Raw genomic sequence first — 15,905 nt, 5'->3', positions numbered from 1 at the left:
AAAACAAAAGGCTACTTCAGAGGCTGCTGAACAGAACGTAAAATAAACAGCGTTCAGAAACCAAACTGGAAAGTCAGCGCAGACAAGAAGTATTCCTGTCCGCAAGTTAAATCAGTACTAAAACAATCCAGCACAGCCACCTTGCTTCAACCTGTTGCTTACAGTTGGAATTTTAGACCCGAATAGCCACATCTTCTTTGTTTTGACTCGGTACTAATAAATTAAACAAAAAAATAAATTATTGGATGGGACAAATAACATGACAACGCACGTGCGGCATACATTGACTTTATTGAAGTATGCCAAATGCCCTTGTGTAACCGAGTTTTTGGGCTCTAATCGATTTCCACATCTGTATAACTATAGCTTTGCCTTAACTTCCAACCAATTCAGTGGATGCAGACATGCAGTCTCAATGTATGGGCAAGTCAACTGCAGGGGGATGCTGCATACTCGCCTTTAACAAATGATAGCACTCTGTTTTAGTAAGGAAGCAAGTACCACTATTTTTTAGGCTTTATAGTGTTCTGAAATACTGTCTGCTTAGGTTTATTTAATGTTTAAACATGTCCGCGAAATCCTAATTTTATTCCGCAACATACCTGTGAAAAATACGTAAATTTACCGCGATTTAAGTAGACCCCTAATTATTATATAACCTGCCTCCAGTTAAACAGAACAGTCACATTACAGTTATTTTAAAAGTAATACATCTGAAACACACTTCTGGATGAAAAAAAAGTAATACTTTAAAATGTAAATTATGAAATCAAGCGATGATTCTTTGGAGTAATAATAAATCAACACAGTATTTCATTTAGATTGTATGCATTAGCTAGGAAATACTGAACCAATACTGTAGTACTGAAATCCAGGCCACAGTTTACCCAATTACCTGAAGTTACCTAATTTATCAATTATACACTCTGGTAAGAAAAATACTTAATTTAACAGAGCTTGCTAAAACCAATTTGGTACACACCTATATGTGAGGAGCCATTGCACCTTAAATAGAATGGCACTACTTCTCAATTAATGAGATCCTCTAAAAGGGGGTTATTTTCCAAACTGATGACCTCGCAGTGCTACGCAGTGGTCTGATTCAGTCACCCAGTTGCCCTGCGTGCCACCGTAGGCTGCTTCATATTCCAGAGTTTGCCACAGGATCTGTGTAGTGCCGAAAGAGCAACATTTAGGACCTTCTAATCCATCAGTGTCCGCCCCGCCTGACAGAGTGCTTATTCACACTTACTCATTGTTATTCAATTTGCTGCTTGTTCTGGGGAGAATGTTGGTGCTCTCCACAGCCCCATCGATTGGGATCATTTTTCACTGCTGTTCCTGGCTGAGAGGCCTGGTCTCTTGGTGGTACTGCGTGCACTGCAGGCCGACGTTGCCAAAGCATGAAACGCTGATTTATGAATATGAAACAGCTCCGGTATCAAGGGAGCAAGCTGAGCCACCAGAGAAAGGCAGAACATCTCTTACTGCTTTCCTACAGCTGAACTACAGCTACTTTGTCTGCTTTAATTTTATGCATACATTTCATTAGAGATGTCAGCCAGGAGCTTTCCTAGACACTTTGAGCAACTAGACAATCTTGCATCGTTTGCTGAAAATCACATTTGTCCTTTGTCAGCACAAACAGTCTAATTTGATGTTTTCACTCCCGAGTAAGCGCCGAATTTCTCTTAAAAACCCCTCAGAGATGCGTTTTTTTTCACCCTCATCAGCAACTGTGTTTATTATTATTATTATTATTATTTATTTCTTAGCAGACGCCCTTATCCAGGGCGACTTACAATTTTATTATTTTTTTTTATTTTTTTTTTTTTACATACAATTACCCATTTATACAGTTGGGTTTTTACTGGAGCAATCTAGGTAAAGTACCTTGCTCAAGGGTACAGCAGCAGTGTCCCTTACCAGGGATTGAACCCACGACCCTCCGGTCAAGAGTCCAGAGCCCTAACCACTACTCCACACTGTACATTTATTACAAAATACAATCAAACACTTAAAATGGTATTTAAAACAAAACAAAAAAAATCTTGCTTTTTATTCTTGCATGATAGTTATTCATGCTCTGCAAGTTTTTTTTTTGTTTGTTTTTGTTTTAACCAATTTAATATTACATATCCCTCTGCTATATCTCCTTTATGTATAATGGTTCATAATACCAGATCTGAAATGACATGACACAAGTATTTGTTCTAATGTCCCAAACATCTTCATTGAAAGTAAGTATGTGGCTGGTTAGTTTTTTTTTTTTTTTTAGCATGTTGGATTTCAATAAATTTTAGGAGAAATACCGTATCTTAACAAGCGATGCAAAAATGAATGGATAATTGATCACGCTGTCTTATGTTGGGAGCCTCAAATCATTGGTCCAATAATCACCCTGGTGCTCCATATATAACATTAATAGAATGGTGTAGAGGTATGCTCAGGCCTAAATTTAAAACCCAATCTGAACCCGACCAAACAAAATCCAAATCCCACCCGAGCCCGAGACCTTTGAAATATTTGCATACCCGACCATCTCTCCCACTCACTGATAACACTAACCCGACCCATAACATACAAACTACACCCAACCCGAAGCCGACCCTTCTTGCTGGGTCCCGTTTGGGTCGGGTAGTAAGGCTCGGAGCACATGCATGTTTCCAGTTATAGTTGTAGGCTTTCGTTAAAGTCTACACGTTTTTACATCTGAATAATAAAGTGTTGATTATTACCTGTCTGACATTAGATAATGAATATATGTTTGCATTGCGATACCTATATATCAATCAATCTTTATTTTATATAGCACCTTTTATAGTGGACCACCATCACAAAACACTTTACAAGATGCAGCAGCAAGAGAAACCATAATACATGCTATACAGTTTAAAAAAAAAAAAAAAAGAATTGTAGTCAAAAATGGATACCTCAATGGAAATTTATAATTTCTAGAAATTTCTCAATCTTTTGTAGCAAAAGTTTTGCTTTTGTGGATGAGTAAAGTTACAAGTATTCATATCCTGACAAAGAAAACATGTAATTAATAGCTAGTTGAGGCACCTTTAGCAATAATAACCTCTTTTAAACAATTAGGATATTTGTCAATGAACTTTGGAATGACTCTTTAGTGATTTTTTGACCATTCTTCAATGAAAAATTGTTCCAGTTCATTTTAATTCCTAGGACTTGTGCACAGCCTTCTTCAACTCATACCAAAGATTCTCAATTGGATCTAGATCGGGACTTTGACTAGGCCATTCCAGAACCTTGATTTTATTTTTCTTTAACCATTCTGAAGTAGATTTAGATGTGTGCTTTGGATTGTTGTGTTGGAACGCCCAGTTGCGCTTTAAACCAAGTTTTGTACCGGACTGTTTTGCGACCATTGAGACCTTCACCATGCAATACAACCTATGGTTGAAATGGACACCCCAGTCCCACTTGCAGCCAATTCAGTTTGAATATCTTTGGCAGTCAATCTCAGATTATTATTAACCTTCCTCACAATTCTTCTATTTGTTCTTGGTGAAATAACCTTCTTTCTTCCAGACCGAGGGAGCATTGTGACAGTACCATGAGTCTTGTACTTCTTGATAATAGAAACAATAGTTGGGATACTCAAATGCTTGGAAATCTTCTTGTATCCTTCTCCAGCTTTATGACAATAAATCATTTTCTACCTAAGGTCTTCAGATAGCGCTTTACTTTCTCATTGACTTACTGGTAATGACAGCAATCATCCTATGCCTAACGCTTTTATACTCTAAGAATGTTCACCTACAATCTAGCATTTTCTCAACTTTTCTAGTGTCTACATTATCTTATTAATTTCTAGCATCTTGGAGACAATACTAATCATAGAATCAAAGGGTATGAATACTTTTGAATTATCATTTTTAGTTTTGCAAAAAAAATGGCTTATATAAAATAATTGTAGACATCTATTTCTTCATCCACAAAAACTTTTTCTACAAAAGATTTGTTTGAGGAATGTCTAGAAATAATACATTTCCATTGGGGTATCTAAACTTTTGACTAATATATATTATATATATATATATATATACACAAGTGCCTTGCAAACCCCTGACCAATTCTCTCATATTATTGAATTACAAATGGTACATTGAAATTTCGTTCTGTTTGATATTTTATTTTAAAACACTGAAACTCAAAATCAATTATTGTAAGGTGACATTGGTTTTATGTTGGGAAATATTTTTAAGAAAAATAAAAAACTGAAATATCTTGCTTGCATAAGTATTCAACTCCCACACATTAATATTTGGTAGAGCCACCTTTCGCTACAATAACAGCTTTAAGTCTTTTGGGTTAGTATGTACCAGCTTTGCACACAGTGTCGGAGTGATTTTGGACCATTCTTCTTGGCAGATTTGCTCCAGGTTGTTCATGGTGGTTGGACGATGCTTGTGGACCGCAATTTGTGGACCTTGTGGATTGAGATCAGGACTTTGACTGGGCCACTGTAGGACATTCACCTTTTTGTTCTTGAGCCACTCCAATGTTGCTTTGGCCTTGTGCTTGGGATCATTGTCCTGCTGAAAGGCGAATTTCCTCCCAAGCTTCAGTTTTTTAGCGGACTGAAGCAGGTTCTCTTGCAGTATTTCCCTGTATTTTGCTCCATCCATTCTTCCTTCAATTTTAACAAGATGCCCAGTCCCTGCTGATGAGAAGCATCCTCACAGCATGATGCTGCCACCACCATACTTCACTGTAGGGATGGTGTGTCTTGAGGCATGGGCAGTGTTAGGTTTGAGCCACACATAGCACTTTGAGTTTTGGCCAAAAAGCTCTATCTTGGTCTCATCTGACCACAAAACCTTTTCCCACATCGCAGCTGGGTCACTCTCATGCTTTCTGGCAAACTCCAGACATGCTTTCAGATGGTACTTTTTGAGTAATGGCTTCTTTCTTGCCACCCTCCCATACAGGCCAGTGTATTGCAGAGCTCTTGATATGGTTGACTGGTGCACCATTACTCCACTCCCAGCCACTGAACTCTGTAGCTCCTTCAAAGTGATTGTTGGCGTCTCTGTGGCTTCACTCACAAGTCTCCTTGTCTGAGCGCTGAGTTTTGAGGGACGGCCTTTTCTTGGCAGTGCCTGGGTGGTGTGATGCAGCTTCCACTTCCTGATTATCAACTGTGCTCACTGGGATATCCAAACACTTGGATATTATTTTGTACCCTTTCCCTAATCTATGCATTTGTATTACTTTAACTTCTGTAGAATGCTCTTTGGTCTTCATTTTCCTTCAGATTCACAGCCTGACCAATGATCCTTCAACAGTGGGGTTTTTATCCAGAAAATGTGACAGCAACTTTAATGTTTCACAGGTGGAGGCCAATGGTAAGGTAATTGTGTCCTCGTTAGGGCAATTTCTTTCATCGGTGTAAACTGGGAGCTTCCACAGCACAGGGGTTGAATACTTATGCAAGCAAGATATTTCAGTTTTTTATTTCTTAAAAATATTTCCCAACATAAAACCAATGTCACCTTACAATAATTGATTTTGAGTTTCAGTGTTTGAAAATAAAATATCAAACAGAACAATTTCAATGTACCATTTGTAATTCAGTAATATGAGAGAATTGGTCAGGGGTCTGAATACTTTTGCAAGGCACTGTGTGTGTGTACATATACATATATATACACACACACACACACACACACACACCACAGCACAGGGGTTGAATACTTATGCAAGATATTTCAGTTTTTTATTTTTCTTAAAAATATTTCCCAACATAAAACCAATGTCACCTTACAATAATTGATTTTGAGTTTCAGGGTTTTAAAATATCATCCCACAATTTTTGATTTCACCATAATTTGAAGACACACTTCTAGAAGATTAGCAGCCGTGATATTTTGTTTTAGGTTAGGTCTGAAAAGCATTTGTTTTGAAAATATTGTTGGAACTCTGAACACATATATTTTTTTTGAAATCTCTACTAGGATTCTGCTTGAATAAAATCAATAGAACTATATATACACTGGATTACATCACTCCACAGTGTTACTTGTAATTCTCATGTGGCTCTGTAAATCTTGTTTCTTGTGCTGCTTCTTTGAACATGTTTACAGCTCGCTGCACACACTGGATGCACTGTGAAATTACAGCAAAGTGACTCAGCACAAAGTGTTTATTCACCCAAGTATGGTGCTTCTACAGAGCGTGCCACACAGAGTCACCATGTGCTCACATGATGTGATAAATGACAGTGTATCTGGGTCTTTGGGGAGGACAGCCCACCACACCTCTCCAACTACTTGAAGACATGTTTTGTGGCTGGTTTACAGAGTATATTACATATTGGGTCTGTTCAGTGGATTGCACCAATGCAGCCATTACCAGCATTTTAGCACTGTGCGTTTGCGTTGTCTTTTGTTTTAGGTTTACATACCATAATGAAAAAACAATACTAATGATATCATATTTAGTAGACTCTGGTATTGATGTAATACATCCATCTTAAATGTCTTTGTATCAGATGGAAATAGTATCATAATAAAATTAGCGATACTACTTTGTCTTATTTAACCATAAATTATAAACATAGTATGGGGTGCTGTGCAAGATACAAGCCGATTGTGACCCGTTCAATAGCAGCAAGTGGATATCTGCTTGTATCGTACAGCACCCTGTATGAAATTCATAATATTGACTTGTTATAAAAATTACAGAAAGTAGATAAACTGCCCTTAAAACATTCTAACTTGACATAAAATAATACACACCCTCCCCACCAATACAGTGGGTTAGCTTTTATTTGATTGTCAAAATGCTATGCTGAAAACATGTCCTCAGCTCTGCAAGTTCAACTTTGTTTGTTGTTCTTGTATCACTACCTCAACTAAGGGTTAAATCTAAATTGTTCCCTGAAACAATGACAAAGCTACGAGAGCCTCGAATTCTGACACAACAGCACCACCTCCTGGGCCACCACGTCTCAGGCACACGATATATATCTGCACTGCAGTTTAAAGGAATGCAGCACACTACAGCCTTGGGAGTAGGCGGCTGTGGAACTGGCATTCAGCAGTGCCAGGGCTCTAAACACAATTCAAAAGAAAGAATGTGGTGTTCCTTTCCAAGAACTATGCACACCTTGTTCATTTAATTCTGCAGGAATGGAAATGTACAAAATGAACTTTGGGTACAACGCATTCATGCATAAGAAAAGTGAAAAGCCACACCATTTGGCTAGTTTTTGGAGTTGCAGCAAAAAGTGAATTTTCTGGCACCAACCTACAACTATTGGACTAGTTTCTGCAATCATCAGTGGTCTATACCCAAACATGCAAACTGAAATTACACAAGTACTGGACACTTCTCTCCCATTGTTTTCTATGGAGGTCAACCGTTTTGTTATTACTCAATGGAAGAGAGGACACCTGTTCTAAAACCACCGCTTACTGAAGAAACACTTTACAGGGACAATCGGGCCCTGCTCTCAAACACAAACCTTTCACTGATTATTTCAAACAGAGGTAAATAGCAAACGTTAAAGTAATAGTGATCATTTATTGACTCAGGAGTTCCATTTTTACCCAGGAGCACACTGAATGTTGCCTTTCAATGTACATCAAGTCAGCTTCCTCGCTGTCCTATAGGCTCACTCTGTTTATTTAAATTTAGTATAGCAAACAAACTTTGAACACACCAACTACTAGATAGTTTTAATTACTAAAACTTATTTTGCCAATTAATTTTAATTGGTAGCTTGAATACTGAAACTTACACAAACACACAAAGCTGCACTCAAATCAATTTAAAAAAGTTATCTGTACTTTTATTTTTTATTTAAATATTTTACAAACAGTTCACAAACCATGATCAATTTTGTGTATGAGGTACCTGAACTGAAGAACAGCTCCATGCAAGTAGAAGATTTTTTTTTTTTTTTTTTTTTGGGGGGGTGTATTATTTAAGCTATTGGAAATGTCCAGGATGTGATAGTCTACCACTGGGATGAATCCTGAACAAACTGCTTTACTCATGGAATATTGAGGAAAACGTTTGTATTCAGTAGTAACAAAAACTAGTGCTGCATAAAAATCACAAAAAACAAACAGAAACACTGTCAATCTTGATGTATCCATTTTCTAACAGCACTAGAACCTTCATTAGATGGCTTTACCATCTGGTAAGGCCCTTCTTGTTATGTTAAATGCCCTTGTCGTCGCCTCAGGACATTTAACATCACGTGATCTTCACCAGACGGTAAAGTCCTCTTCTGCAGGTTCTATTGATTAAACAATCATGTTCATTCATATTTAGGCTGTCATTTAAGATGTGCATTTCAGTGCATCAGCGAGGTGAAGCAATGTTTTTATCTCCTCTTTTTTTTTTTTTTTTTTTTTACTATGAATGAAATGTGATCATGAACTGTACAAACAATAAACCTTGTTATGTAAACTTGTATGTACAGTGCACAACTCAAAACTTAATAAATGTTAAACTGAAAACATCTATAAAAGCAGGGATGGAAATAGACTGTATCGTATCTCAATTCATGATATAACATGCAACTGCGATGCACGTTTATTTGTGGCTCGCTAATTAGCGATGCAATTACTGCTATTTACATGTATTTCTGAGCAGATAAACCAAAGTACTCTAGACACTACAGTACTTTTGAAAGAGGGGGTGTGCCAATTATTTAATTCCATTAAATAATACTACTACTTTGTGACTGGAGCACACATGGAATATGTTCGATTGATACGCGCTGCAACCAATCCCAAGTTTAATAGACTTGCGACTGGCTGCCAATGAGCTTCGGTGCGAGTTAAAATAGAACGGAGAAAATGAAATGGAGAATTCCAACGGAAACTTTAGTAAGGCCACTTGAAAAATGGCAAGCAGTGTTAATTGCCCCCCCCCCCCCCCCGTTGTTACTGTAAAAAACTGTAAATCAGAAGGCGATGCCGCAAAAATATGGCTAAAGTACAGACACGCTGACAGAAAACACGTTGACGCTATACACTGCCAACTTTGCTCAAAATATGAAGATAAACAGTGGGGCATGAGAAATTTGAATGATTCGTTCAATTGAGGAATACAAGGTGCTGCCTTAAAAATGGATGATGTTGTAAAGCACTCTAAATCGTAATGTCATATTCGGGCACAGGAGTTAGAAGAGATTTTCAAGACAATACCATTAGGCCGTGCATGGTGTACCGGGGAGCTACAGGACAGGCAACGTGTTTCTCGTTTGATAGACGTAGCATACACATTCACGAAATAAGAACTACCCTTCGTGGACTTGGAGAAGAAACATGGAGTGGCCATGGGTACTGCTTACAACAGACAAGGGTGCAAAGAATTTACACAGACAAAATCGGTGACGTACTGGAACACAATCTTGTAAAAACTAAAAGAAACTGATTTTTTCTCTCTGCTGCTTGATGGAGCAACTGACGCTGCAAATACAGAGAAGGAGCTGCTTTTTGTGGAATATGTAGCATTGGACAGGGCTGTAAAAACTAGGGGTGCACCGATACATCGGTTGGTTATTGGATCGGCACCGATAAAGGGGGAAATAACATTATCGGCTATCGGGTTATTTATAGCCAATAATGTTTACCGATATTTATGCGGTGACATATAAACTGTGAAACAAGAATATATTCGCTATAGTGTGTAAGGTGCGCTCTCTGTCAGTTGTAAGTATGTCTAAATTAAGGAGTACAGTTTGGAATTTTTTTTTAAAGTGCCTGTAAAGAACTGCAGTAAAGATTTCAACACAACAAACTTAATTCATCACCTCAAGACGCGCCATGCCCCTGAATACAAGAACTACTTAAAGGCTACGGAAAAGAAAGAGGGGGAGAAATGAGCTGCACCGAAGCAACTATCACTACATGAAATACTTAAACGTACACAAAAATTTTGAAGTGGGGATGCCAGGGCTAAAGAAATTACAAATCGTTTAATGGAATTTATAGGTCTGGATGATCAGCCATTTTCCGTTGTACAAGATACTGGATTTCGCCGTCTCATTGAATGCCTTGAGCCTAGTTACACACTGTCCAGTAGAAAGTTTATGTCTGAGACTACACTTCCTGAGCGCTACAGTGTTGTTTTAAAACAAATACAGACACGGGTTGAAGATGATCATGTATCAGCACTGAGCTTTACGACAGATATTTGGAGCTCTGATGTGTCGCCATGCTGAGTTTAACTGCACAATGGATAGACGTGACTTTCAATGTATGTAAGGCAGTACTACAGGCACAAGAGCTCAGCACTTTCCATACAGCTGAGGCTATTTCAATAGCATTTAATAATATGTTTGCAGCATGGAAAATTCTGAAGGAAAACATTCATGCCGTTATCAGAGATAATGCAAGAAACATAGCAAAGGCAATGCAAGAGTCCAGTTTACCAAGTTTACCTTGTGTAGCACATTCACTCCAGCTTGTTGTGAACGAAGGACTGTTATCACAGAGCAGCGTGTCCGACTTACAGGCAGTGTCATGAAAAATTGTTGGGCACTTTAAACACTCTGTGTTGGAGTATTCTCGTCTTCAAAGGGTGCAGGCGTTGCTCGGAATGCCTTCGAAGAGGTTACAGCAGGACGTACAGACAAGATGGAACAGCACTTAGTACATGCTGCAAAGCCTTTGGGAGCAGAAGCCTGCGCTTGGAGCATATGTTGCCGACCATGAAATCCCCACAACTCTCACTGTACAGCAGTGGGGGATGATGGAATAGTGATTGTTCTAGCACCATTTGAAGAACTAACTCGTGAACTGAGTTCATCCTTGGCCTCTGCTTCTGATGTCATCCCTTCCATTGTAGCTTTAAAAAGGCTTTTTAGCAAAGTTTCAGATTCAGACCAACGAGTAGACTATTAAAACACACTTTGCTGGAAGCCTTGGAAACACACTTTGAGAAAATTGAAACTGAACCTCTCTACTGCGTTGCAACCCTGCTGGACCCAAGATACAAGGACACGTACTTCACTGGTAATGACAAAAAGCTGCTGGCTAAACAAATACTGGTGACACACCTTGAAAACATGCAAGCCTCAAAGGAGCCTGCTTCGAAGAAACCAAAGGAGGCAGATGACGGCACTACAAAACCCAGCCACAACCTGAGTTCGATGTACGATGAGATATTGGAAGAAAGGACCGGTGGGGTAGTAACTGCTGCTATAAGCCTTAGTGTTATGCTTCAGAAACAAAGCTACATGAGCGAGCCCACACTTCAAAGAAGTGGAGATAAGCTAAAATACTGGGAGACCAAAGGGTCGTTTTCCCATTCTAGATGAATGCACAGAAGTTTCTGTCTGCCCCCTGCAGTAACGTTGACATTGAACGGCTGTTCAGTGCAGCTTTGCATATTGTGGACGAAAAGAGAAACAGGCTAATGTGTGAAAAAGCAGAAATGCTACTATTTGTTAAGAAAAACCTTCCACTCACTCAATTACGTTAAATATGAGTAAGCTATTGTATGACGGAGGCAAGAATGTAAATCAGATACAGAGATATATATAAATATTTATATTTAGCAAAACGTTAAATTGGCTAATCTATCTATCTATCTATCTATCTATATCTATTTAGGAGGCTGTGTGGTCCAGTGGTTAAAGAAAAGGGCTCGTAACCAAAAGGTCCCCGGTTCAAATCCCGGCTCAGCCACTGACTCATTGTGTGATCCTGAGCAAGGCACTTAACCTCCTTGTGCTCCGTCTTTCGGGTGAGACGTAATTGTAAGTGACTCTGCAGCTGATGCATACTTCACACACCCAAGTCTCTGTAAGTCGCCTTGGATAAAGGCGTCTGCTAAATAAACAAATAATAATAATAATAATCTACAGTGCCGTGAAAAAGTATTTGCCCCCTGTCTGATTTTCTGCATTTTTGCACATTTTTCACATTGTATTTGGTCAGATTCTTTTTGTGGGTTGTAGTAGTATATAGAGGGAGTCTAAGAGAAAAAATGACACCACAGTTTGGTGCTTCTTTCATTTGTTTGGTGTGCAAGGTAATCAAACATGCAATCTTCTGGAGTGCAAAAGTTATTGCCCCCCCCTAGTACAAACTGCAGTTTCCAAATTTAAATTATGTTCTGCAAGTTCTTCTAGTGATATTGATGCCCAATGCCAGATTAGAGCGATCCTTCTCAGTCATGCAACGTGTTAAAACTGACTGGAGAAACAGTAGGGGAAAGGATACTGGAGCATCTGCTCAGAATCAAATTGGTAGGTCCTGACCCTAAACAGTTTGATCCCACTCCTGTCACAGAGATTTTTGCACTCTCAGTTAGGTGGCCTTCTGGGTCTCAGACAAACCCTCAAAAGACTTTGATTATAGTTTAGATGAGCGAGGGGTTTGCCCATAGATAGTGAATGTATTAAAACTTTTAGTTTGTTACAACTTTACATTTCAAAAACAGACCTTAAGCAAAATAGGTGAATATTTTTTTTGTTTCAGCTAGATTGTTTTGTAACTACAATAACTGTAATAAAACGTGTCAGCCAAATAAACACATTATTAATTATTAACTGTGTAGTGTGTTCTGTTGATTAATATTCAAACACAGAGATCAAGTTGTTTAAAAAAAGAACACAGCAGGATATGTGAAACAATTAAAATAACTGATGTTTGCGACATTTTTAAAGTATAAGTCACATCATTGGTGGCATTAACATGCACAAATCATGACAGTTTTCCTCACGACCTGTTTGCTGTACTTTTCAGGAAATGCGTTTCTATGCAGTTCTGATTTAAGGAAAAAAAAAAAAAAAAAAATCAGCCGTACCAATGCAGATTACTCAATTCAGTCATTTAGGGGAGGGGATATTTAAATGCCTGTGTCTGCTTAGTAAGTAAGAAAAGAACGACTGAATATCGTGATGAGAGCTTCATGCGTTGCCATGAAGATAAAAACATTTAACAAGAGAAATGAATTCACGTGTTGTCGTGCGCATTCTGAATAAGCCACGCATTAGCTACTTGTTTGTCTGGTTACCTTTCCAACACACACACAAAATGAAATAAAATATAATTTCTACAAGTTTTACTAGATAGAATTTATATTTGTGTGTGTGTGTGTTTGTGGAACATCTAAAAGCTACATTTCATCACTAGAACCACCTTTTACAATACATGTTTTTATTTTGAATATAACCTACAATATTCGATTTTTGTTATATATATACATGCCTGTTATCTCTACTGGACCTGGCAGCCATCAATTCCTTAATTTTGTACAAGGTAGGAGAGATTTCATCTTGAAGCTAGCCACGGCACTTCAGCAGAAACAACCTGGATTCTGTGCTGCGAGTGACACACAAGTTACTTTCGTTTTAGATTAAATGTGCCGGCGGTTGTAGGTATGAGTATAACCGTGGCGGTTCTATTGTTGAAATTGTCCATAAATGTACAGTGTGTGTGTGTGTGTGTGTGTTGCGGGGTCTATGTTTTGTACGGCCTTTCTGCTGGAGATTACGTGATATTAAAGTCAGAAAAAGGGGATCTTGACTGCTGAAACCTTGTGAGCCACAAGCACAATTCCTGCACAGGTTTACATGGGTTTCTACAGCTATTTTTATCCTGAGAAAACGATTGACCCTGCCCTTAAAATCACGCTGCCAAAAGGACGCCCTTTTGCGGTTTCACGATGTATTTGCGTGACAACGTCACACAGTCATGACTGTAGAGTCGATTTTTAAGTGCATGTAAACCAAGCCAATGATGGTATTTGCTACTACAATGAAGATACAACTAAAGGAAATAGTTAATTCAGAAATTAACTATATAAATCCTAAGCTTTGCTAAACAAATTAGAGTGAGTTGCAGAATTGCAATACAAATCAAGAAAGGTATTTCCATCCCTGTATAAAAGTAACTACTGCTGTTATAGAACATGGAATCCAATAGCCTAGAAAAAAAGAAGAATTACTTTAAGACCCAACTTGACAAAGTTCTGAGATCAATCAGCTACTAGGAACTGGACAAGTTTGGTGGAACAAAGAGCAGACACATTCTTTGTATGCAAGGGAATTCTATAATACTGTTAAACAATAACCTGCTTTCCTTGTTGAACTCCAATGTATTGTAGTATAGACCTTCGCTGCAGATTAACTCTTTCTTTAAGAAAACAACCCCTTGTCTTCATTCTGCTGAACAATAAGACTCGTTTCCCTCAACTACCCATTATTCTTATTACCACCATTATTATAAATAATAAATATTTTCATCACTATAACACACTACCACAAACAGGACTACCACCACATTTACTGTGAAAAATCACTCTTAACACTCCTCTTATTTTAAAAGATTTGCATACAAAATCAAGAACCAAAGTCATGCTTGGCTGATACTGTACAGAGTTCCTCACTGACTATTTAACTTTGTGTTGTAATCCCTGTAAATCGAGAACAGACCCATCAATATTGGCTTAAAAATCAACTTTTATTTCGCAAAATAGATTTTGTTTTTTAACCCTTTGCGGTCTATTTATTCAGCGTGTCAGGTCCAATTTATTTTCACACGCGCAGTTTATTTTAGATGCGCTGTTTAAAAGTATTTTTTCTTCACAGTAAAACAGGTTTAAAAGGCACTGCATATCAACAGGACACTCAGTACTGCAGCTCCAGCCCCACCCCACCCATCATTCGCTGTATTTTTCACATACCTCTTGATAGTCGTGCATACCGATAAATCATCTCCTGATCACTCGTTTTATCACAAAACTCCTCAATAATGCGATCCAAGTCATTATTTTATTACTATAACATCTAAAAAAAGCTCTGTGATATTCTTTGAGAGCTGGATGCAGAAGCAGCTATCTTGTTTATTTATGACTGTGTTATCTATGTGATGCCGGGGCTATCTGTATTCATGAGATACGCCCCCTTTTTTTTTTTGTCTTCTCTCGGCTCTAATCGATCTCACTCGGCCATTGAATGGTTTTCTCAGCTTTTTCCGGAGAAAAAACAACTTTGTTTTTTGCGTCTTTTTGATGACGTCGGACAGTGTCCGACATTGGACCGCAAAGGGAAAATTGCAATGTCTGACCAGGTCCGACATAGGACCGCAAAGGGTTAAGGTTTACCGAATTAAAAACAATGAAGCTAAAACTGAAATTGTAGTTAAACATATCACATTCATAAAGTGCTGCACCATTACTCATTTAAAAGGCTCTTAAGCTTTTACCATTTTATGTTTCTTCAATACAGACCATGTTAAACAAAACAGGCAAAAAAAAAAAAACTAGGAGGCACAATACAAAGGCAAGTCTCTCTATCAAAAGATTCTTCTATTTGGATATGTTAATGTTAATACGTTTTTATCACACAAACTGTTGTATTATACAGAGCAATAATAATACATTTGCTCTGCCACTTACCCATGGTAACATAAGGCAATTTGTCAGTAGATCCATGTGGATAAATGCTGTAAAGGTGAGGCCCAGCAGAGTCTACTCCACCAAGCACAAGAGCAGCACCAATGTAACCTTGATACCTGGATGGGGCAAGATTACAGCATTCAGTCACAAACCACATTCCAGATACACACTACTAGCAACAGTTCATGCATGGGGAAGGACACACATTACAGTTAAATAATGATTTCTGACTGTAGACGTATCTGAAACTTGCTATTACATTTTATTTTAAGTTTGCTGCTTTTTTGTGTTTATATTTTGGATTTCATAGCGATATACAATAGGCTTCAGCTGCTCTCCAATGGGTTTTTTTTATTAGAACATTGTATTCCCCAATATTAAAAATCAGTATGTTGGCTAGAAGCCACAGCATGGGTGGATATACCCAAAGTGAATTTATGCCAGCTCGGCATACTAGGTTTTACTGCTGCCTGTTGAATTAGGAATACATTATTTTAATGTGGATGAAT

General features: G+C 38.1%; 1 protein-coding gene across 2 annotated transcripts in view; it reads right to left on the bottom strand.

Annotated features, from left to right (window-relative positions):
* The window catches only part of LOC117422014 (proteasome subunit beta type-7-like), a 53,711-nt gene that overhangs the window by 29,844 nt on the left and 7,962 nt on the right, over positions 1 to 15,905 (bottom strand). For both annotated transcript variants that reach the window (XM_058987160.1, XM_058987161.1), the window contains exon 5: positions 15,397 to 15,512. In XM_058987160.1, coding sequence (XP_058843143.1) covers positions 15,397 to 15,512 — 116 coding nt within the window. The remainder of the gene's footprint in view (positions 1 to 15,396; positions 15,513 to 15,905) is intronic.

The sequence above is a fragment of the Acipenser ruthenus genome, chromosome 15 (genome assembly GCF_902713425.1).
Source record: "Acipenser ruthenus chromosome 15, fAciRut3.2 maternal haplotype, whole genome shotgun sequence".
Classification (NCBI taxonomy): domain Eukaryota; kingdom Metazoa; phylum Chordata; class Actinopteri; order Acipenseriformes; family Acipenseridae; genus Acipenser; species Acipenser ruthenus.
The sequence above is the reverse complement of the archived record's forward strand: the minus strand, read 5'-3'. Positions and strand labels throughout refer to the sequence as shown.